The sequence below is a fragment of the Myxine glutinosa genome, chromosome 2 (assembly GCF_964187855.1).
Source record: "Myxine glutinosa chromosome 2, kmMyxGlut1.1, whole genome shotgun sequence".
Classification (NCBI taxonomy): domain Eukaryota; kingdom Metazoa; phylum Chordata; class Myxini; order Myxiniformes; family Myxinidae; genus Myxine; species Myxine glutinosa.
In genome coordinates, this window is record NC_136262.1 from 52,980,360 (window position 1) to 53,005,124 (window position 24,765).

The 24,765-nt window shown below is 43.7% G+C and overlaps 2 protein-coding genes across 21 annotated transcripts in view; one reads left to right on the plus strand and one right to left on the minus strand.

Annotated features, from left to right (window-relative positions):
• The window catches only part of RNASEH1 (ribonuclease H1), a 68,082-nt gene extending 59,134 nt beyond the window's left edge, over window positions 1-8,948 (minus strand). For 2 of the 17 annotated variants that reach the window (XM_078773303.1, XM_078773293.1), the window contains exon 1: window positions 1,832-2,234. Coding sequence is in view for 1 of the 17 variants with exons in the window: in XM_078773294.1 (XP_078629420.1) it covers window positions 3,028-3,035 (8 nt within the window). In the remaining 16 variants the exon portion in view is untranslated. Of the gene's footprint in view, window positions 1-1,831; window positions 2,235-3,027; window positions 3,054-3,315; window positions 3,465-3,547; window positions 3,584-4,411; window positions 4,543-8,596; window positions 8,749-8,838 lie in introns of those variants that run through there. The other 15 variants (XM_078773296.1, XM_078773290.1, XM_078773300.1 and 12 more) reach the window with 15 other exon arrangements.
• A 425-nt stretch (window positions 8,949-9,373) lies between these two features.
• On the plus strand, window positions 9,374-21,827 carry LOC144891031 (uncharacterized). Of its 4 annotated transcripts, none has more exons than XR_013622667.1 (9): window positions 9,374-9,445; window positions 10,151-10,251; window positions 10,836-10,912; window positions 11,555-11,634; window positions 12,279-12,360; window positions 15,848-15,928; window positions 16,547-16,626; window positions 18,766-18,909; window positions 20,013-21,827. XR_013622667.1 is itself a non-coding variant. In XM_078773272.1 (3 exons), the coding sequence occupies exons 1-3, from the start codon at window positions 18,297-18,299 to the stop codon at window positions 20,031-20,033; spliced, it is 435 nt and encodes a 144-aa protein (XP_078629398.1). In that variant the 5' UTR covers window positions 18,173-18,296; the 3' UTR covers window positions 20,034-21,827. The 4 variants fall into 4 exon arrangements, 1 of the variants encoding a protein (XP_078629398.1); XR_013622666.1 differs by having other exon boundaries at window positions 18,776-18,909; XR_013622665.1 differs by lacking the exon at window positions 18,766-18,909.
• The last annotated feature ends 2,938 nt before the right edge of the window (window positions 21,828-24,765 follow it).

Below are 24,765 nucleotides of genomic sequence, written 5' to 3' on the forward strand. Positions count from 1 at the left end.
CTAATGCGCACGCGTGAATTTTTTCCCACCTGCAGAAGCTGTCATTCGACGGCAGACCGCCGATGAGTGAGGACATGGAAGCGAGCGCCGTCGGATTTTCGTTTTTGACAAAATGACGGAAAAACTTGAACAACGCTACTGCATCAAATTTTGTGTTTTTTGGCCTCGGGGATGTTGGATGCTTCCATTGTGATGACTGCAACTTGGTTTCTGGGTCGTACCCATAAACCCAGGACTCATCGCCAGTGATCACTGTGTTGAGGAAGCTGGGATCGCTGTTCACAGTCTCCAGCATGTCCTGTGCGATCTCCAAACGGAGTTGCTTCTGCTCAATCGTTAGCAGCTTTGGTACGAACTTCGCTGAGATTCTCCTGAAGCCCAAATCCTCCTTCATAATGGAATGAACGGTGTTGAATCTTGCGGATCGTTTCCACTTGGGAATCGCCAAGCTTTACAGAAAATTTGATGCAGTAGCGTTGTTCAAGTTTTTCCGTCATTTTGTCAAAAACGAAAATCCGACGGCGCTCGCTTACATGTCCTCACTCGTCGGCGGTCTGCCGTCGAATGACAGCTTCTGCAGGTGGGAAAAATTTCACGCGTGCGCATTAGGATCGCCTACATGCGTGCACCAATCAACGCCTCCCTAGCTTCTTCTTTTTTTTACGCACGAGAAATAAAGGTCGGATACTTTTTGAACACAGTAGTACAAGGCTTTCATCCGCAGCTCAATGGAATACTGTTCTCCCCTCTGGGCTGGTGCTCCTGCCTCACACCTGGCTCATCTTCAGGCTGTTGAAACCAAAGCTTTCAGAATCATTGGAATCTCCCACGATGAAGCTAACTCTGAGGGCCTTTCACTCACTCACCGCAGACAGGTTGGTGGTCTTTCTGTCTTCTACCGACTCCTATCTGGCCTAGCTCCCCCAGCTCTATCTGTGCTCTGTCCCCCAAATATTCCTACAGGTCGCACAAGATCTGCTAGTAACCCTCTTCTGGTGAAATTGCCAAAATCAAGACTCTCTGCTCACCTTCACTCCTTCATTCCTCTTTACTCCCACCTCTGGAACAAACCCCCTCACTCTCTTCAATCCCACTCCTCCCTCCAGGTCTTTAAAACAGCTGTTCACCACCATCTCGTCTTTCCCCATCCAAAACCTTGACCTCGTCTACCCCCGTTAATTCACCCCAGATCCACTTTTCCTGGAAGTTCTAGCAGTGTCCATGTGTTTTATACCTTTCCCACCCCCCTCCCGCACCTTCCCATGCCTCCTCCCCCCCAAGCCCTCTCCCTCCAATGGATCTTCCGTTGTCCCTGTTCTCTGCTGTTGTACTTGTGTGCTTCCCTCTCTCTCCCCATCTTGTCTCCCGCTCCCTTTATTGTACGTTTTGTGTGTCCGTTTGTCCTTTTTTGTGATTGATGTTAGCTCTTTCACGAGCCTCGATCTTGTATACAAAAAATATATATATATAATCTTTATGATTATTAAGTATTTAATACCATAGTAGAGTACCAACCATATGGGTAATCTTGTATCAAGCGTGCAACATGTTCTTCTGCCCATCCCTTTATTTGGGCAGTGTACAGGAAACAAAACGCTCCCGAAAATAAAATTAACCTGTGTTATGTGCTTGTATAATACATTGTGGTTATATAGCCCGGATAATTACAATTGCACCAACCTTCCCACCAAAGGAATAAAGTGCCAAGATGGGTTAAAAATATATTTTTACACTTGATGGAATCGAACAAAACTTGAGCATGCACAACTATAGGGTGCCCTAATGAATCCCTGAAAGTCAGACATATAAGATTCCTCCTCACTGCACCCACCTGATGAATACAAATTGGAAAGATCCTCGCGCAAAGTTTGTTCCCTCAAAGCCACACCAGCATGGCACATATAAAGGCCAGGACTTTGCTCATGGCTGCTGTCAATGCACCAGGGACGCGAAAAAAATCACGACCTGCTGACTCAGAGATCGCCTGCTGTCGTGGGGTTCGAGTTGAACCAGGCTGCACTGGGGTACGAGATGCAGCAGTGTGTCATGCCGGAGCTGGAGGAAAGCGGCCCACGAGGCAAGGGTGCGGTGAAGTCCCTGGGTGTCGCGCGACTCCATATGCTCTCACATCACACGCTTCCTACACAACAACAAAATGGTCCGAACTGCCTTTCTGTCCTCCTATTCTTCTTCCCAGAATGAATGATGGCACCATTCCCTTTGTCTAAGTAAATCTGCACAAGAGGAAAACACATACTCGGGGTAAGTCTGCTCTTCCCTGTCTTTTGCCTTTTGCTTGTAAATACGTGCTTAATGACTATTGCTTGCGTGTGTTTAAATAAATAATTGTTACATTTTAAAACCTGCCTCGTTTGTGTCATTTCTTTCATCGAAACCCAGCATAGCGTGCACCTATTGGATAGGCGGGGAAGTTTTTGCTCCACTGTATCACTTCAGTAGTGCTTAGCCAACATCGCACCCATGGTTCCGCTCGGCCGTAATAAGTACTTCAGTGTGCTTGAGGGTGCGGATCTTAGTTGAGGTCATTAGGTCACCAACAGGTAACACGACATAAAAGGCTACAGGACCCTGTTGGACCTAATTGTCCTAACCGGCGTCCGCATTTGTGGCGTGGTAGCCTCGGGGTCGGGAGTGGTGGCAGGTCCAAGTACGCACCTCATGAACCGACACAGTAACAATACGTATACAGTAATTATGTACTTTTTTCTTGCTTATGAATCGAGATGAAATCAGTGAACAATTCCGGTTTGTAAATACGACAAATCGAAGGGAACCGATGGGTTGGACTGTTAAGTGTACTCATGTTCAGGATGCAGTCTAGTCTACTCATAGTCATGTGATTCACAAAAAAAGTACACGATCCACTAATGTCTTTGTCCTGCATGAGATACATGTGCCAGCTCTTCCACGAGCGTCATATCAATGTAGCACGTAGTGATTGCAACATTTCTTTGGGTTATTATCAAGCAGTCAAAGGCCGAATATCAAGAAGGGTACAGTACACACCTGTTCATACAAATGTCTCCCTTTCCCACAATAACAAATAAATAAAAACATGGTGGGCAGCGAAGGTGACAGAAATTACTTTATACAGTAGCAGTAGTTATTTAAACGAATATACAGTAGCGTCAATATCGTACTCGGTAGTAAAATAGCTTTTTAACAATAAGTACAGTACAGTACAGCCTGCCGAGGCCTTTTGGACAAACGAGCCGAGCGAGAAAAGGTTTGAATGTACTGTACACCAAATACAAAGCCACCAAAGATATAGAATAGAAGAAAAGCAAACTTTACGTGGAAACTGTACAAATACGAGAAGAAAAGAGCTGGGAAAGCACGTACAGTATGAGAATCGTACACGGCCGAAGCACGGTCTAAACCGTAACCGCCGGTGGGGTTTAAAAAATAATCCACCGTTACACTGTTTTCATGGTACATCTTATTACTATTAGAAGAAGAATAAATAACACAACAACGTTTCATGCACATATTATACACAAAAAATATATTCAATCCCCAATTTTACCTTTTCTGATTTTCTCGTTCAGATCAAATGTTCTTCTTCTTTTTTTTATTTTTAAGGGGATTTCAGATCTGCTAGGCTCTATATAGGCCACGCACTAAACATTCACCATGGTACCGAAGCCGACATTGGCTTCCCCTAAAAAATTACGATTTCCCACACTCTCTTAGGAATTTAGCAACCGCCACCGCTTTACATTGTCGGGGAGCGTGTGTGTGTTTGTGTGTGTGTGTGTGTGTGTGTGTGTGTGTGTGTGTGTGTGTGTGTGTGTGTGTGTGTGTGTGTGTGTGTGTGTGTGTGTGTGTGTGTGTGTGTGTGTGTGTGTGTGTGTGTGTGTGTATGCATGTTTCTTGTGGAGTTGTACTGGAGCTTTCTAATGTAAAATGTGTTACACCAAAAACGATCGTCATGATACCCTGAGTTCATTCGGCTAATTAACTACAAATAATCCGGAAGAATTCAAATGTTTGTAAACGCACGCCATGTTAAGGTGTATTGAGAAACTTACGCCTTAATACATCCTTCCATGGCATGGCATTCCAATTACAAAATAAACAAGAAAAAGCAATCAGAGATTGCAAACCCTCGCCAGGATGTTTTCAGTGGTTTTTAAGGCTTTTATGTTAAAACAAATATGGCGGCCGAACCACGTGCCCGATGACGTCATCATTATTTCTTTTCCCCACCAATTTATACCTAGATTATGCTCAAGAAATTTCATCTTGATCGGATGAAGTTTTGTACTTGTCGAATTACTCCCAAATTACTCCCAAAATTCGGATGAAGTTCGGATGAAGATGAAGATGTGAAGATCGGATGAAGTTTTATACTCCCAAATGACTCCCAAAATCAAGACTCTCTGCTCACCTTCACTCCTTCATTCCTCTTTTCTCCCATCAAGATCGCACAAGATCTGCCAGCCACCCTCTGATGGTTAAACTGCCGAAATCTCGGCTCTCTGCTCACCTTCACTCTTTCATTCCTCTTTTCTCCCGCCTCTGGAACAAACTCCCACACTCACTTCAATCACACTCCTCCCTCCAGGTCTTCAAAACAGCTGTTCACCACCATCTCTTATCTTCCCCCATCCAAAACCTTGATCTTTTCTACCCCCACTAATTCACCCCAGATCCACCTTGTTTGAAATTCCAACTTCTTTCCTGGAAGTCTTGGCAGTGTCCATATGTTTTATACCTCTCCCACCTCCCCCCCCCCCCCCCTTCCCATGCCTTCCCCCCAAAGCCCTCTCCCTCCCACAGTTCTCTCGATGTCTCCATGTCTCTCGGTCCCTGCTCTCAAATGTTGTGTTTGTGTCCTTCCCCCTCTCTCCCCATCTTGTCTACCGCTCCTGATGTTATTTGTTTTGTGTGTCTGTTTGTCTTTCTGTGTGATTAATGTTCGCTCTTTCACGAGCCTCGATCTTGTATACAAAAAAGAAAAAAAAAAAAAAAAATCTCTGGAACAAACTCCCTCACTCTCTTCAATCCCACTCCACCCTCCAGGTCTTTAAAACAGCTGTTCACCACCATCTCTTATCTTCCCCCATCCAAAACCTTGATCTTTTCTACCCCCGCTAATTTCACCCCAAATCCACTTTTTTGAAATACCAACTTCTGTCCTGGAAGTCCTTGGTGTCCTTGTGTTTTATACTTCTCCCACCCCCCCTTCCCACGCCTCCTCCCCCCAAGCACTCTCCCTCCCACACATCTCCCTGCTCTCAAATGTTGTGTTTGTGTGCTTCCTCTTCTCTCCCCATCTTGTCTTCCGCTCCCTCTTTTTATATATTTTGTTTGTCTGGTTGATTTGTTTGTGAAATAAATGTTAGCTCTTTCACGAGCTTCGATTCAGTATACAAAAAAAAAAAAAAAAAAAATTATGTCATAATTGAGGCACCTATGACATTATCATTAACATATTTTATTCCCCATGGGGAGTTCTTTACAATGAGCCATGTCTCAATTTTTTTTCTATTCAGCACTTTTGGAAATATAGAGGAGCAAAGTTTTTCGGTTTTTCCATGATGGCGGCCGAACCACGTGACCGATGACGTCATCATTATTTGTTTTCTAACCAAATTTATTCCGAGACTAGCCGAAAGCACCCGGCGTTGCCCGGGTTATTTTTGAATGAATTTACTACTATAATTCAGCTTTTACTTGTGGCTGTAGAAGATTGACTACTATAATTCAGCTCAGCTTTATTTGCGAAATGGGCCGAGCCTGGCCGAGGCGGCCTCGACCGGCCTCGCCACCTAGCCAATAACCTTCCCGGGGCCCGTCCCGACATTTTTAGTTCTTTTTGAATGAATTTACTACTATAATTCAGCTTTTACTCGTGGCCATAGAAGATTGACAACTATAATTCAGCTCAGCTTTTAATTGTGAAAGGGGCCCAGCTCGGCCCACGCGGCCTCGCCACCTTGCCTATAACCTTCCCAGGGCCCATCCCGACATTTTTGGTTCTTTTTGAATGAATTTACTACTATAATTCAGCTTTTACTCACGGCCGTAGAAGATTGACAACTATAATTCAACTCAGCTTTTAATTGTGAAATGGGCCCAGCCTGGCCGAGGTGGGCCTCAACCAGCCTCGCCACCTCACCTATAACCTTCCCGGGGCCCGTCCCGACATTTTTTGTGTCAGAGGTTTCCTCCTATCTTTCACCATTCAGGAGATTAGCTTGTGCAGACAAACAAACAAACAAAAAACTTTATTTTATATATACTAGGACGTGCCCGTACGTGGGTGCCCGTTCCTTGCCAAAAAAAAAAAAAAAAAAAAATTTGTGTAGGGGTGTGTGTGTGTAAACATCCTAGGGCGTGCCCGTACGTGGGTGCAAAAAAACATGCGTGCAAACAACAACAACAAAAAAAAACTTTGAAACCACGTGGCAGTAACGACCACAGAACCCCCCCCCTCTATTTACATGAATGGTTTGGTCCATTCGCAACGACCACAGAACCCCCCCTCTATTTACATGAAATGGTTTGGTCCAAAGCGAACGGCTTGTGGAGTTTGGTAAAGAAATCGCCATAGCTCGGTAACTACTTGTCTGATTAATATGAAACCTTGAAAAGGCACATCCTCGGGTCCCCAGCAATATACCTGGCAAGTTTCAAGTATATCGGACCCGTGGTTGGCGAGAAACAGCGGTCACAGACAAACACACAAACACACAAACACACAGACACACAGACACACAGAGATTACTGGAATTATAGATAGATAGAAGAAGATTATGCTCAAGAAATTTCATCTTGATTGGATGAAGTTTTGCACTTGTCGAATTATGAGGTCATAATGGAGGCACCTATGACGTCATCATTAACATATTTTATTCCACATGGAGAGTTCTTTGCAATGAGCCATGTCTCAATTTTTTTTTATTCTGTGCTTTCGGAGATATGGAGGTGCAAAGTTTTTCGTTTTTTCCAAGATTCCAAAAAGATTCCAACCAAAGTGTTCAGAATCATTGGAATCTCCCGCGATGAAGCTAACTCCGAGGGCCTTTCACTCACTCACCGCAGGCAGGTTGGTGGTCTTTCCATCTTCTACCGACTCCTCTCCGGCCTTGCCCCCCCAGCTCTCTCTGGGATCTGTCCCCCAAATATTCCTACAGGTCGCACAAGATCTGCCTGCAACCCTCTTATGGTTAAACTGCCAAAATCAAGACTCTCTGCTCACCTTCACTCCTTCATTCCTCTTTTCTCCCACCTCTGGAACAAACTCCCTCACTCTCTTCAATCCTACTCCTCCCTCCAGGTCTTTAAAACAGCTGTTCACCACCATCTCTTATCTTCCCCGATCCAAAACCTTGATCTTTTCTACCCCCGCTAATTTCATCCCAAATCCACTTTTTTGAAATACCAACTTCTTTCCTGGAAATCCTTGGTGTCCTTGTGTATTTTATACTTCTCCCACCCCCCCCCCCTTTCCCACGCCTCCTCCCCCCAAGCCCTCTCCCTCCCACACATCTCCCGATGTCCCTGCTCTCAAATGTTGTGTTTGTGCGCTTCCCCTTCTCTCCCCATCTTGTCTACCGCTCACTATTTTTATATATTTTGTTTGTCTGTTTGATTTTTTTGTGTGATAAACGTTAGCTCTTTCACGAGCCTCGATTCAGTATACAAAAAAAAAGGGGAAAAAAAGATGGCGGCCGATCCACGTGACCTCTGACGTCATAATTATCATTAAAAAATTATCCAGGTGGAGTTGCACCTCTGGTGAAAATGTCCTGTTCATCGAACCGATCAGCAATCGGTTGCAGAGATAATCATATTTATTCTGTGTGGACAAACAAACAGACAAACAGACAAACAGACAGAAAAAAAAAAAAACCGACTCAAATGCAATATACCCTCTCCTCTGGCGAAGGTAATAACAAAAAGTATAACATGCTAATATGGTGAACAAAGCATATATTAATTCATACTAATATTACCAACAATAACGAGAACAGAACCGATAGGCCGGATCTGGATTCGGACCTGAACCAAAATATAATCGGCTTCTTCTTGTCACCAAACCAACTCATGCACCAAGTTTAGACATAACTCGTCCATAACTTTTTTATGTTAATATGTTATATATCGCCTTTCACCCGATCTCTCAATGGTGAAGAATCACTTAAAAATTCAATAATTCTCGTATCCGAATCCATATTCAGATCTTCACCAAAATGGATTCAATTTCATTTGGCCTTATCAGACACCCAACCTGTCCACCAAGTTTCATCCAAATCCGTCCACAACTTTTTGAGACTTCCCGCTATGTATCGTTTTGGCCCCATCTCCCAATGGTGAAGATTCACTTAAAAATTCTAGTAGCCGGATCCGAATCCGGATCTTCACCAAAATCGAATCGTTTCGTCCTTGTCACATACACTACGTCTCTGCCAAATTTCGTCCGAATCCGTCCACAACTTTTTGAGATATTTTGTTCACCAACGGACAGACAGACAGACAGACAGGATTGAAAACATAACCTCCATTCATCCACCTTTGGTGGCGCAGGTAATAATAAGAACGAACATATTTATATTATAATCCCCACCTTGGACCAGGCACAGTGAAAGGCAAGCCAATGCTAACGCAGCACAGCAGGCAGATTTTCTACAACGTACAAGGCCGCGAAGACCAATGAAATTTGGCCCAATGCACAAACGGCCCCAATAGGCACTAGTTTTGATATGAGATGGTTTAAATAAGCGGGTTCACTGCGAAATAATGTTTTCAGATGCAAAATGATTTATAAATGCGAAACACCAAAAACGAAAGTGTACACTGAGAACAAACCGATTAAATTGTAGAATGGAAGCACGCCAACCCAGTGGGTGTAGATAGTCGCTGCTGCTCAATACACCAACATGGTTGCACGAAGCCGACTAAAAGAGAACGATGCCTCAGATGTTTTTTCATGTATGGCAGTGACTTTGAATTTGAAATTTTTACACTGCTGTATTAGGAACGGGAAAACAGCCTCAATATACGAGATAATGGCATTGTACTCCTGAATAAAGTATGAAAACGTTTAATGTCGTTCAATATTGTTGAACGACAAAAAACTTTCAAATATTTTTATGGTCTATTTGATGTTAAATAATGGTGGTGAATTTGTTGACCGCCTGACTTCCTTTTAGTTTTAGTTTCGTCACGTGGACGTTTTTATTCATTTTATTTTTTAATAAAAAGGTTTACTGTGGTTTATTAATTTCTTCTCAAAATTACAAAAAAAAACTATCAGAAAGTGTTGAAGACAAGGACACAAGATCATAATATGAAGGTAAACTACGGAAAAATTCGCGATGTAACCAGCGCGCTGGGAAAACCACGTGACCTCCTGTATGAAAAGGCGACGCACCCGCCTTCCGGTCTTTCATTTGCGGATCCGCTTCGTCCTGAGGTTCGTGCACGAGTCGTGCGTTCGGTTCTTTTCCTCCTCGTTTTGCTTATGCCCGACTTAAGATCCCTTTACTTGGTTTCAATCGTATTTATATAGGACGGCATATCTCGAGCGTTCTTAAATTTCATGTTTATAAAATAGATTTTAACTAATTCATTGGACTGGAGGCCACGTGGCTGGGCCTAGTTTATTTTAAAAAATTCCTCGCTCTTTGATTAAGGACTCGAAACTGTTAAATGCGATTACATATTTATTTGGAATTCAATTCTGATTGTTTTCGAAATTTTTTAATTGTTCCGTTTTTTTTTTGTATTTTTAATCACATAGTTATAGTTATATTATATGCTGCAGTCTTGCATTGACCTTTGCTTTATTTGTGTTACCCGTCCTCCCTATTTGGGCTTTTTATTGACATTAACAAAAACGTTGCTTCCGTTTCCGAAGAAAGCTGTTCAGTTTGGTATTTTTAATATGGAATGGGCAAAGCTTAGATATTTGCATATTCCCATACCTCTTCCTGAGCCTTTTGGGCAATTTGGTTTGAGATAAACCATGCAGGAAACATTTTGTACATTTTGCCTTTTCTGACGTCATATTTAAAGTGGTTTTTAATTATTTAAAATGAGCTAAAGCAATAAAATATATATATATTTTTTGTTTGCATCTTCTAGATGAGTGATGTCATGTATTTTTTTTGTGAAACAGGTTTTGGCTGAACCTGATCTTCAATGACTTGAGCTTGCATCGCAGATGCCATGGTGATGCTGATGAATGATCATGCCAGAAGGCACCACCACTGGCTGAAGGTCTTTAGCATTCTAATTTAACATATGCTAGGCTAACCCCCACTCTCGCAGGGAAAATTGCCTTAAAAAGCCTGTTGCTGTATTTAACATATGTGGTGTAGCTCTCCAGGTGAACGTAAGCTTTGTATTAAGATCTCGACACTGGTCTGTTACCTTGACCTTTACACAGAATGGTGTGGACTAAATGCTCGGTGAAATCTGGCGAATTTACAGTCTTTGGTGACGGGGTCCCAGGGCAGGGCTCCTCGCCTGCTTGTTGGGGCCACGTGGTTTTGGGTTGTACCTCTACCATGGTGCAGCCCCCCACACCGTCATAAAGCCATGCATCGTTCCCCTTCTCCCTCCTTCCTTTTACCTTTGTGGAGGAATGTTGGTGTGGTTGGGTAGAGCTGCGGCCTGCATATTCCCATAACTTTTTCCAAGCCTTTTGGGCAATTTGGAGGGAGATTATACCATGCAGGACACAAACCAATTTGTTTGCTACATTTTAAATAGCAAATTGAATTTGCTATCTTTTATTGAGACAAATGTGTTACTTGGACAATATGTATTGTTTGCCATCTACATGGTGTTTCTTTTAACAGGTGAAGAAACGGTCTTCAAAATGAAAAATCTGACGCTGAGTGCAAATCGTGTCTACCTTGTATTTGACAGCTGAAAGGTGCCCACAAAATCATCGATTCACGTTTTTTTATATTGCTTTGTGCCACTAAAAGGTGAAACTTTATACTGGCGAAGGTTTACGCCTGCAGCTTAGAAAAAAATGTATGTTCTAGAATTGCATCCCGTCTGTTGTTCATGACTACATGTGGTTGTGGCTGTGTTGGTATATACCGTATTGAGCAATAGTCATTTGACCAAAAGTACAAACACCGGTTTTCGGATTGTCAAACAAAATGCTGAAATGAATGGAAATCTTTCCCAATGGTCTCGGTCAGACTGGGTCCCTGGGCAGGACTCCTCGCCTGCCTGTTGGGGCCACGTGGTTGTGTGTTGTGCCGCCTCCGTGGTGCAGCCTTCCACACGGTCTTAAAGCCACGCGTCTTTCCCCGTGCCCCTCCTTTCTTTTCCTCCCCTTTTTGGGGGTCGAGAAGTTGGAGGGCTTGGAGTGAGCTTGCGGCCTGCATATTCCCATAACTCTTCCCAAGCCTTTTGGGCAATTTGGAGGGAGATTATACCATGCAGGACACAAACCAATTTGTTTGCTACATTCTAAATACCATCTTGGACTTGTATCTTGTGTTGAGACAAAGGTGTTACTTTAACGTGTATTATTTGTCATCTGCATGGTTTGTTTTAACAGGTGAAGAAACGGTCTTCAAAGTGAAAAATCTGATTGGCTGAGAGCAAATCGTACATCTACCTTGTGTTTGCAACAAAAAGGTGCCCACAAAATCATTTACCTGTTTTGTATTTGTCCCACGAAAAGATCATTTTATGCTGGCCAATACCACCTGCAGCTCACAAAATACATGTTCTTGAATTGCATTCAGATTGTCGTACCTGCCTGCTGTATTGTGGCCGAGTACAGTACATTGAACAATTGTCATTTGATGAAAAGTATAAATACCGGTTTTCGGATTATCGAATGAAATGCTGAAATGAATGGAAAACTTTCCCAATGGTCTCGGTCAGACTGGGTCCCTGGGCAGGACTCCTCGCCTGCCTGTTGGGGCCACGTGGTTGTGTGTTGTGCCGCCTCCGTGGTGCAGCATTCCACACGGTCTTAAAGCCACGCATCTTTCCCCGTGCCCATCCTTTCTTTTCCTCCCCTTTTTGGGGTTGGATAAGTTGGAGGGCTTGGTGTGAGCTTGCGTCCTGCATATTCCCATAACTCTTCCCAAGCCTTTTGGGCAATTTGTTTTGAGATCAACCATGCAGGACACATTATGTACACTTCACCTTTTCTGACTTGAGCATAACAAAAGTAGTTTTGATTTGTTTAAAACGAGCCAAAGCAATAAAATGGTGTTTGATAGTTGTTTGCATCTTCTAGAGCAATGTCACGTGATTTTGTTGTGAAACAGGTTTTGGCTGAACCCGATTTTCAGCGACTTGAGCTTGCGTCGTGGACACGAGGTTGATGCCTATGAATGATCATCCCAGAAGGTAGATACCGTTTCAAGGTCTTTAACGTTCTCGTTAAAACATATGTTGTGTTGATTTCCAGGTGAAAAAAAGTAAGCTTTGTGCAGTAAAAGCTGCGTTATCCGGCACGTTCCACCAACGGGCACGTGAAGGATCTCGATAAAGTTTACACACGACCACACAGGTGACTCGCCCAGAGTAGTTCCTGATGCTTGCCTGTCTGTCGGTGCTGGCTGTCCTTCACCTGTCGATTACAAACTTCCACGTGCCATATTTAGTCACCAGTGCGCTTCGGCATTCTCTACATGTGGAATCGATTTCTGATTGTCATCTGTTTTGTTACTGATCTATTGATCACAAAGGTTTACAAAAGAATGCATCCACTGAAGCGTTAGTTTATTAAGTGTGGTGTATTTTCAGGAAAGTGGAGCGTTTTAGCATGTACGTTGTATCTGTTTTAAGTTTGGAGAAATTTCAGTCTGAAGAAGAGGACAAGTTTGATTTCTCTTCACATTTCATTGGCCTCATTTATTAATACCCAGTAATTCCACCATCTGAGGTGCCACAAAAATCTGTTGGCCTCTTGAAATGCCAGTTTGGTGTAATGTGAAAGAGAACTCAGGGGGAGGGTTTGGGGGAAGATGTTTGCCTTCCAAAGCATCGTGGCTTCTGTTACCGTATCGAGCGGTCCTGGTGGGAAGAGGAAGATGATTGCTTTCCCAATCAACCAGAATATTGGTGCGTTAAGGAAGGAGACTGGTGAAAATATAAATGTGTTGATGCGCAAGTACGAAGTTGGATTGTCACCCATGTACAACATCGAGGCCCAGAAGGACAAGGTACTGCAATTTTTACACTAAGTCGGATAAAGCTGACACCAAACGTCATACTCCCCACAAGCAAAAGATGGAGGAGCGAGATAAAGTTCTGTACGAATGGTTTCCCCTCAAGCATTTGGAGAGAGAGCGCCAATCGCAGGACCGATACGAATGAAGAAGGGAAAGTATTTTTATGATCAGATGGGATTGACTGAGCAATGTTCCTTTTCTGATGTGTGACCTGCTTGTTTCAAGCTGCGACATTGGGTACGACAGCTTGATATCTCTGGAGAACCAAAGTCTGCAGATCATGATCCAATATATTTCCAGAATGGTGATTATCCACTTCAAAGTTTAATTGGAAGTGGTGTGAAGTGGACCGAGATGTTGAAGGTACCTCTGACCGACTTCGAAATAATTGACATTGTTAATCCACAGAAGGAAGTCGACTAAGAAGGTGCTGACCCAGAAGATGTTTTAACTGAACACGTCACTTGGGCTAATGTTGGTGAAGGTCTGGACATGCTTGTGATGTTTGCTGAAAGGCAGAAAGCTTTCAAGCACCGACTAGGAAGTGATGGAGATGAACGAGCCTTGCACAAGAATATTCCGTGAGGAAGAGGCGATAAACAATGCAGCAGTCTGATATCGGGAAATTGCCTGAAGCCTCTGGTTTGACGAGTGAGAAAGTCAGACGAGATCGTCCAACTTCAAAAAAAAACTAGTTTCCTCGCCAGACAAGAGGGTATTGCATTTGGGTCTTGGTTTGTTTGTCCATGCAAAACGTGTTCATGGCTTTAGAACCTTTAACACTTGAAGACTCTGAAGACCCAGAAGACCCAAAGGACAAACGCACACATTCTGATGAGGGTCTGCAATCTCATTGCTCTTTGTTTTATAATAGTTATGTTATTGTTTTGCATGATTGATAACTTGTAAAAAGCCTGTCAAATATGACTGGTGGCAACAGTTTATTAGACGGTGTAGCCTCGTGAGCAGGACAATGGCTGAAGCCTCGGCGGAGTGTCAGGTGTGCTTGTTTAGTCTCTATATTTTTGACATGCGGATGTAAATGAACACACGTTAATCAAAAATAGACCATAGTGAACACACATTCATGTTAAAAGATTGACCTTTAAAACGTACCATTATGAAGGGTTCTGATATCTGTACCAACACAAACTGACGTGTTCTATATGGTAGACAACAACAACATGCATTTTAAAGCCATTTTCCCTGCTAGAGTGGGGGTTAGCCTTGCGGTCCCCATGACAATCTTCTCCATTTTGCCCTATTTTCTACATCTCTCCTTGTTAACCCCCTTGCCCGCATTTCTTCTTCCACCATCTTTAGCCAAGTCTTTCTCGGTCTTCCCCGTCCTCTACTTCCTTCCACATTCATTTCCATCACTCTTCTCAACCAGTCACTTTCATCCTTCCTCAACACATGACCAAACCATCTCAACCTGTTCCTCTTCACAACATCCATCACAGGCTCTATTCCCATCATCTTTTGCAATTCATCATTTGTCTTCCTCTCTCAACGATACTCCGCACATCCATCGAACCATTCGCATTTCCACCCTTTCCAACCTTCGTTGCTGCTCTACATTCATGACCCATGTCTCGCTCCCATAAATCATAACACTTCTCACACATGCAGCATACACCTTTCCCTTCAGCTTCAACGACACTCCCCTCCTAATCAGCACGCCACTCAGTTCCCGGAACTTCTTCCATGCACATCTCACTCTAGCAACCGTTGCCGAGTCTGATCCACCTTCTCCATTCAGCATGTCTCCGAGGTAGCAAAATGTTTTCACACCTTCCAGCTTCACGCCATCTCCAAGATCCAACTCAACATTTCCTCCATCTGCAGCTCCCTCTGTGCACACTTTACATTTGAATGTAGCTGCCACACTGGTTAATGACCCTCTCAGACCACTACATTTTTGATGAACCCACCCAGCGCACATTGTACATTGAATGGAGTTCACTCCGACACCCTTCCTGCACACAGCACACGGCCACTTCCCAGTTTTTCCACCTCACCACCTGTGTTCTATATGGTAGATTACCTTTATACTGTACTGTTATTTAATCTATTTTGCACAGACATAGTTTAATAAGTTGCTCTTTTGTACCATCCTGTAACATTGAGGTAACTAGTATATTTGATTAACGGGTAAATTCCCGCAGGTTCTGGATTGCACAGCTTTTACTGTGTTAAGATCTCTGCACTGTTCTGGTGAAGTTTCCCATGATCTTTACACACTAAATTTAACACTAACACTAAATGCTCAGCGCAATCTGTTAAAATCAGTATTTGGTGACGGGGTCCCAGGGCAGGGCTCCTCTCCTGCTTGTTGGGGCCATGTGGTTGTGGGTTGTACATCCACCATGGTGCAGCCCCACACACTGTCATAAAGCCATGCATCTTTCCCCTTCTCCCTCCTTCCTTTCACCTTGGTGGAGGAATGTTGGTGCAGTTTGGTGGAGCCTGCGGCCTGCATATTCCCATAACTTTTTCCAAGCCTTTTGGGCAATTTGGAGGGAGATTATACCATGCAGGACACAAACCAATTTGATTGCTGCATTGAAAATACCAACTAAGATTTGCTTGTGTTGAGACATATGCGTTGCTTCATGGACATTGTGTATTATTTGCCATCTACATGGTGTTTTTACCAGGTGAAGAAACTGCCTTCAAAGTGAAAAATCTGATTGGCTGAGTGCAAATCATACATCTACCTTGCATTTGCAACTAAAAAGGTGCCGACATAAAAATTGATTCACCTTTTGTATTGCTTGATGCCACAAAATGATATTTTATGCTGGCCAATGTTACCCACCTGTACCTCAGAAAATGTGTTCTTGAATTGCATTCTGATTGTCGTACCTGCCTTACCTGTATTGTGGCCTAGTACAGTACATTGAACAATTGTCATTTGATGAAAAGTATAAATCCCGGTTTTAGGATTATCGAATGAAATGTTGAAATGAATGGAAAACTTTCCAAACAGTTTGTCAGACTGGGTCCCTGGGCAGGACTCCTCGCCTGCCTGTTGGGGCCACGTGGTTGGGTGTTGTGCCGCCTCTGTGGTGCAGCCTTCCACACGGTCTTAAAGCCACGCATCTTTCCCCGTGCCCCTCCTTTCTTTTCCTCCCCTTTTTGGGGTTGGATAAGTTGGAGGGCTTGGTGTGAGCTTGCGGCCTGCATATTCCCATAGCTCTTCCCAAGCCTTTTGGGCAATTTGGAGGGAGATTATACCATGCAGGACACAAACCAATTTGTTTGCTACCTTTTAAATACCGACTTGTATCTTGTGTTGAGACAAAGGTGTTACTTGAACATGTATTATTTGTCATCTGCATGGTTTCTTTTAACAGGTGAAGAAACTGGCTTCAAAGTGAAAAATCTGATTGGCTGAGAGCAAATCGTACATCTACCTTGTGTTTGCAACAAAAAGGTGCCTACAATATCATTTACCTGTTTTGTATTTGTGCCACAAAAAGATAATTTTATACTGGCCAATGTTACCACCTTCAGCTCACAAAATACATGTTCTTGAATTGCATTCAGATTGTCGTACCTGCCTGCTGTATTGTGGCCTAGTACAGTACATTGAACAATTGTCATTTGATGAAAAGTATAAACACCGGTTTTCGGATTATCGAATGAAATGTTGAAATGAATGGAAAACTTTCCCAATGGTCTTGGTCAGACTGGGTCCCTGGGCAGGACTCCTCGCCTGCCTGTTGGGGCCACGTGGTTGTGTGTTGTGCCGCCTCCATGGTGCAGCCTTCCACACGGTCTTAAAGCCACGCGTCTTTCCCCATGCCCCTCCTTTCTTTTCCTCCCCTTTTGGTGGTGGAGAAGTTGGAGGGCTTGGAGTGAGCTTGCGGCCTGCATATTCCCATAACTCTTCCCAAGCCTTTTGGGCAATTTGTTTTGAGATCATCCATGCAGGACACATTATGTACACTTCACCTTTTCTGACGAGCATAACAAAAGTAGTTTTGATTTGTTTAAAACGACATAGTTGTTTCAATCTACATATCTAAATCTATATATATCTACATATATATACGAGGGGCAGTCAATAAGTAACCTTAAAATATTTATCACAAATTGTTTATTGCATGTATGTGTGTAACAAGTGTTATTTTTCAACATAATCTCCATTGCGTTCAATGAATTTTTTTCTTGTGCTTTATGAAGGCCTGGATTCCTCTAGAAAAAAAATATATTGGCTGCTTGTGTAGCCATTCATGCACCTCGTCTTGGACCTCTTGGTCTGATCGGAAAGTAGTTCCACCAAGCGCCTCTTTGTGGCACAAAGATGTGGTAATCCGAAGGGGTGAGGTCTGGCGATTAGGGTGGATGAGGAAGACACTCAAAATGCAGGTCTTTGATTGTTGCAGCTGTAGCGTTGGCAGTATGGGGCCGAGCATTGTCATGCTGCAGCAAAACGCCGACCGAGTCGTCCATGATGTTTTGATCTGATTGCTGGTTTCAGATGATTTTTTAGAAGGTCGCAGTATGATGCACTGGTGAATGGCCCTCTGGGCATATAATGGTCTACAAGTGGGCCTCGGCTATCCCAGAAGAGCGTCTGCATCACTTTTCTAGCGGACGGCTGTGTGGAATTTCTTGGGCTTCGGTGAAGTTGAATGGCGCCACTCTTTGCTTGCCCTCTTCGTTTCTGGCAAAGTAGTGGACCCCCATTTCATCCCCAGTCACTATGTGCTGTAAGAAAGCGTCGCCTTCTGTTTCGTAATGTCGCAGAAGTTCTTCACATGCGTCCAGTCCACTCGTCGTCCTGTCAGTTTGGTTGTGAGTTGTCTCGGCACCCACCTTGCAGACACTTTGCGGAGCCCCAGCACGTTGTGAATGATGAGGTTGAATTATGCCGTCTGTCTCTGAGAATGTTCGCATTAAGTCGGCGGTCGTTGGGTGGGGTTTAGCCCGATCAGGAATGTGCTGGGTTTCCATCAGGCTTGTCTGTGTTGGTTAATTGGGCTGATTGCATGGCTGGCTGAGTGAATGTAAAACAAGGGAAAAAAATCAGAGGCAATAACATAATGGGAATTATCCTTGAGGAAGTTAGGAGTGGGGGAATGGTTGATCAGAGTAGTGATGGCAATGTACAAAAGAGCATGCACAACTGTAAGGACAAAGGACGGGAACAGTGGTGAGTTTGAGGTGAAGGTGGGAGTGCATCAGGGGTCGGTACGAGGTCCACTACTATTTGTAGCTGTGATGGAGGTGCTGGCTCAGAACGTAAAGGAGGGTTTACCATGGGAGTTGTTGTATGCAGATGATCTGGTGTTGATTGCAGAAAGTATGGATGGACTGAAGGCGAAGATGAACAAGTGGAAGGAATGTCTGGAGACGAAAGGTCTGAAGGTGAATATCGGAGGGACGAAGGTCATGGCGGGTGGTGGGTGATGTGGTGATGTGGTGGGGTGGAAGGTGGCCGTGTGCTGTGTGCAGGAAGGGTGTCGGAGTGAACATTCAATGTACAATGTGTGCTGAGTGGGTTCATCAAAAATGTAGTGGTCTGAGAGGGTCATTAACCATTGTGGCAGCTACATTTAAATGTAAGGTGTGCACAGAGGGAGCTGCAGATGGAGGAAATGTTGAGTTGGATCTTGGAGACGGCGTGAAGCTGGAAGGTGTGAAAACATTTTGCTACTTCGGAGACATGCTGAATGGAGAAGGTGGATCAGACTCTGCAACGGTTGCTCGAGTGAGTTGTGCATGGAAGAAGTTTCGGGAACTGAGTGGCTTGCTGATGAGGGTAGTGTCGTTGAAGCTGAAGGGAAAGGTGGATGCTGCATGTGTGAGAAGTGTTAAGATTTATGGGAGCGAGACATGGGTAATGAATGTAGAGCAGCAACGAAGGTTGGAAAGGTTGGAAATGCGAATGGTTCGATGGATGTGTGGAGCATCGTTGAGAGAGAGAGGAAGACAAATGATTTGTGAAAAATGATGGGAATAGAGCCTGTGATTGATGCTGTGAAGAGGAACAGGTTGAGATGGTTTGGTCATGTGTTGAGGAAGGATGAAAGTGACTGGTTGAGAAGAGTGATGGAAATTAATGTAGAAGGAAGTAGAGGACGGGGAAGACCGAGAAAGACTTGGCCAAAGATGGTGGAAGAAGAAATGCGGGCAAGGGGGTTAACAAGGAGAGATGCAGAAAATAGGGCAAAATGGAGAAGATTGTCATTGGGACTGCAAGGCTAACCCCCACTCTAGCAGGGAAAATGGCCTTAAAATGCATGTTGTTGTTGTTGTTGTATCCTTGAGCCCTATTTGACTAACACAAAACCACCCTCTGTGGTGGTGACACAAAAACACTCTTGAGCTCAGTTTCCCTGCTTATGTACATTGAGATGGGCTTTCTAATCACATGTGGTCCATGCTAATCTACACAATCCTATCTATATTGGGGTGTCATCACCTACCCCCACAACTTTAACGATATTCAACTGAAACTTTGTAAATGGCTTTATTATGACAACTTGTGGAACAAGTTTGAGTTTTGGGACGTTCCCCAATTTTTCAGGGAGGTATGCCCTTTTTGCTTGGAACAAGAACATTCATTGGGACTGGTAGGGGGCATGTATTGTAAAGCGATTCTCCTTATTACTATGTATTTATTGCGTCAATTTATTTATTTTTCTATTTAAAAAGTACATTTATGTAACAAAAAAAAAAAAAAAAATTCATGTCTTCAGGAACCAATTATTCACATGTTACTGTATTTAATGGGGATGGTTTTTTGGCATTCTGCATTTATTGGAATATACTGACATCCCTTTACCTTTTTTATCTTGTATTTTCTTGCAGATTATGAAGCAGACAAGGTGATTTGTCATTGCTGTGCATCCATATTTGTGCTGTTTTGGAACGGTTGTGATGACGAGGCAGGAGTCTTGCTCAGAGTCGTTGATGCATGTAAAGGTGGTGGCAACAGACGTTTGATGGATTTGAAGATGCTGTTGTGAGGAGCTGTCATCCTGCAATAAAGACATCCATGATCGCTGTGGCTCCAGCAATGCCATCCAACATCTACTTCATGATGTGCTGAAATAGTTCTCTGCTGTCATTCTTTGTCTGTTTACCTTGCTGTGATGGTGATTTGTAAAATTGAATATTTTCCCCAAGTTTTATAGTTGAGCTTGAGTTGAAATATAAAAGTATGGCATGTTGCACTTTCCCATGCCCTCCCTTTTTTTTTTTTTTTTGTTGGGATCCTGTTTCAAGATTAATATTGCATATATGGCCAGTGATTTTCCACAATTGTGGAAAATAGAAAACAAACTGACTTTAAATGGGAAAAAAAAAAAAAAATGAAACCCAGGTTGTGGATTGGAAAATGGGAGAGAATAAAAAAGTTATGATTCCATCATGTTGTGTGCCCCTCCCTTATTTGGGATGGTTTCTCTGTGTGCAACTTTAACATATGGACTGAAAACGCGTTTCTCATTTTCTCCTGGAAGAAATCGGATGCACATTTCAGAAGTAAATATTTTTCACGTTGAGGTAATGTGTTCCAAATTTCAGCAACGGCTGTTTATGCATTGAGTTTTAAGAAAACCCTCGCATTCACCTTGGTCTGTCCATTAACCCAAAATCTGTTGCTGTAGCTTGAAATGTCCATCGGTCAATAAGTCAAATTAATGGCTTTCAAAACATTCAAAGTCTGCGCTCATTGTGAGGGGGTATGGAGAACAACAACGTTCCATTTGGCAACTGTGATGTACCAACATTTGTTCATGGCATTAAAGAAACTTTGGGTCTAAGGCAGTTAAGTTAACAGGGTGGCTGCCCCCCCCAAATAGGGATTTGCTTTTTCCCATGAAACTTTCACCAAAATCGAATTAATTCGTCCTTGTCATACACTCAAACTGTCCACTAAATAGTCAGAATATGTCCACAACTCAAGATTATTTTGCTCATACAAACAGGGGGTGAATATTTATAATGTCCATCCACCGTTTGTGGCAGAGGTAAATACATATTTCCCAGTAAATTATATTAAATACAGTTCATATTCCTATAAAGGTTTGTTGAAGATTTTATGACAAAAGCTCAAATAGTAAATTGCCTTTCACCTGTGTATAGACACTGATGCTGAATGGTAACGAAATAAATAAACATGGAAGCAATTTTAAAATGCCACTGTCATGCAGGAGTGGTGGAGGACTGGTAAGGCCTATTCCTAGTGACTACCCTTTAACCCAAGTTTTACTTGATCTTCATATTTACCTTCACCACGAAGGTGGATGGAATCTTCCACCCCTGTCTGAACAAAATATCTCAAAAGGTTATGGACAGATTAGGACAAAACTTGGTGGACCGGTTGTGTGTGAGAAGGAAGATTTGGTTCAATTTTGGTGAAGATTCGAATCCAGTTCCAGAACAATTTATAAAATGATTTTTTTCACTATTGGGTGATTGTGCGAAAACCCATTATATAGCAGGATATCTAAGTTGTGTACGAAACTTGGTCAATTGGTTGGGTGTGTGACGAAGAATTGGTTCAACTTTGATGAAGATGTGGTTTCGGATACGGGCATTTACTCAGGACACCTTGTATGCATGTTTCCTGAAGTTTCGCTTGATTCCATCAGATTTTGAAAATAAAAAATCTTCCACCCACCTCAGCATTTTCTTTTTTGGGGGATATGGGTGCACTTTAAACTTTAAAGGATCCGTGCTGTATGATCATGATGTATTGTATATTCACTTAAGCAGTATGTGTGTTTGCCTCGCATACACAAGCAGATATTTTTTATTTTTGGGAGCGATCGAGGCACCAGTCTGTTGCCTACTCACTATCAACACGATGGTATTCATGGAATACTTACCATGCGCCGTCAACTTGGTGTGAGCCAACTCTTGTTTTTGAACGTTTCTTTTTTTTTGATTCAATATGGCTGCCAGACCGTGTGAGCAATGACATCATAAATTTATATTCTATAAATAATTGTTGCATGGGATCATGCTCAATAAATTTAAAACTGCTCAGACTAAGTGTTGTCCCTGTCGAATTATGCCGTCATAATTATGGCACCAATGACATTAACACATTTCCCATATGGAGTTATTTACAATGAGCCACGTTTAAATTTTTTCCATACAGCGGTTTTGGAGATGGAGGTGCAAGGTTTTTTGGTTTTTCCAAGGTGGTGCCTGTAACGTCATGATTATCATTAAAATATTATAAAGGAGGAGGTACTTCTATGGTGAAAATTTCGTGTCCATCAGACCAGCAGTTGCTGAAAACATTTTAATAATGATAGGTTGGATAAGAGTTGTATTTACCCATTTGTGATGTCATAACGAAGGCACCGATGACATTGACATGTTACTCTCCATGGGGAGTGAGTGAATGAGCCAGGTCTCAATTTTTTCCATGGAGTGGTTTCAGAGATAGAGGTGAAGTTTCCCAAGATGGCACCTGTACCACGTCACCTGTCATAATAATCATTAAAATATTGTCACGCAACTGCGATTAACAGAGTTGCGGAGGCCGATTACGAAGCTTTAACTCCCGAGGCGAAAACTCAATAGCGGATTCCAAATCAAAGCGCGCAGGATGGAGGGGAACGACGAGAGCCCCCGCAGCCTTAGCTATTAAAATCAAACACCCAGGAAAACGGCGTTCAGATATATGTACAAAAATAATACAAGGATTTATAAATGAAAAGCAAAGAGTGAAAAAGCACACGGCGGTAATAGAATGTCATAATCGGGACGTCCCCACACACTTCAGATACAGACGAGGGAATTATGAATTAAAGAAAAGAACACGTCACGTCGTGTCCAGTGTACGCGGAGCTCGGCCTTATCTTGTCTTTGTCGTCTTGGTGGCTGCCGTCCAACACTGCTCCTTCTGGCCCGATCGCACACCACGAGGTCCCTCACTCCAAGTCCCACAAGGCCTCGCTCCAAGTCCCACAAGGCCTCGCTCCAAGCGCCACGCGTCCCACGCAGGCTAGCGGCACCACACGAGGTCGACTCGGACCAACGTCCTGACGCGTCTCAAACCCAATTGCTCAAAACGGACTCGGGCTCTGCACTCGAACTGCGCACTGCTTGGGCTCTCTGCGCTCAACTCGAACTCCTGATCCAACTGCCAGCAAAGGCGTCCGATGCTCACTCAGCTCGTGCTGAACTCTCTACTCCTGGCTCATCTCAACTCTTGACTTGGGTCAGCGCACCTCCAAACTGCACTCAACTGCAGAACTCTTCTCAACTCTACTTGACTGCCGTCTCATCTCAACTGCACCCTGCACTGCCGAAAAATGCCGTCCGACCCTCGATAATATCCCTGGCCGATGACGTCACATTGGCGTACTGCTCTGCCAATCAGAGCCAACCACGACTCGCCGGCTCGTCCAGGGGCACGCCCACTGCACCACGGCCGCTCCCGTCCCCAACTCCGTGGTCACCGCACGTGCTATGCGAGGTGGGCAGGCCTTTCGGAGATGTAAATGGTGGCGGCCAATTGTGGCGGTGTTCCAGCCCGATTTCTTCCTAAGTCATGTCAGGGGGAAGGGCGTCATTTAGTGTTGTACTAAAGGTCCTAACTAATGTTTGTGGTTTGCAGTGCCATAATGGACAAAGGTTTGACTACTAGATGAGACTCACAGGGGCGTTATCTTTAATCCCTAACTACTTAACACTCGAATCTCCTGGTAGATCCACAATCGTATATCTTATCCCGACAAACGCCTAAACATAAAGATCTTATTACAGGTAAAATCCCTATCACGACAGTCGAATACCTACCTATACAGATCTACCTGGCTCTAGATATTGCTTTACCCCCAGACATAACACAGCCCCGCCCCCCAGAACCGTAGCTCCTGCAAGGTTCACTGCAGGTGCTACCATTCCAGCCTCAACACTTACTGTCACACACTTAATTAACCTATGAAATAAATCAGGAAGGGCTGTGGGAAGTGTCGGACTACCTACCTACACTTCCTTAACATGCTAAACCCCTTACCCATCATGCAAGTATGTACATTCATTGGTCTTCGTTCCATCGCTCCTGTGGTGGAGGAAACAAACAACACGCAACACTAACTTAACCACAAAACTTAGCCACTTACTCAAAAATTCAAAAACTCCACAAAACATTTTTACATACCCCGGTCTACAGACCGCGTCCACCGGTGGATGCCACAAGACACAACCTTACCTGCGGGGCCATCCCCAATGCACCCCCTAAATTTCCACGGGCCCTGTCCAGATGTTGCAGGTGAGTGACATGGCTCGGTGGATTTCGCCCACATTCATACAACACAAACCCCTCAACCACTCATTCTCATTCCAAAAATCACCACTACATTTCAAAAATCAACAAAGCTCTTACACAGTACACCCCCCCCCCCCCCTGCAGGACCATGGCATTGATGTCATATCATGTGTGTGCTTTCCTCAACTAGGCAGCGGGGAGGCACTGCACAAAAGGATAGTGGGGGCGCTTCAGGCTGTGGTGCCTACAGTCCCAAAAACAAGTCAACCGACTTACAAGTTCATTGCCCACCCCCCCCCCCCCCCCTTTACCTCTTGGCCCATGGCAGCC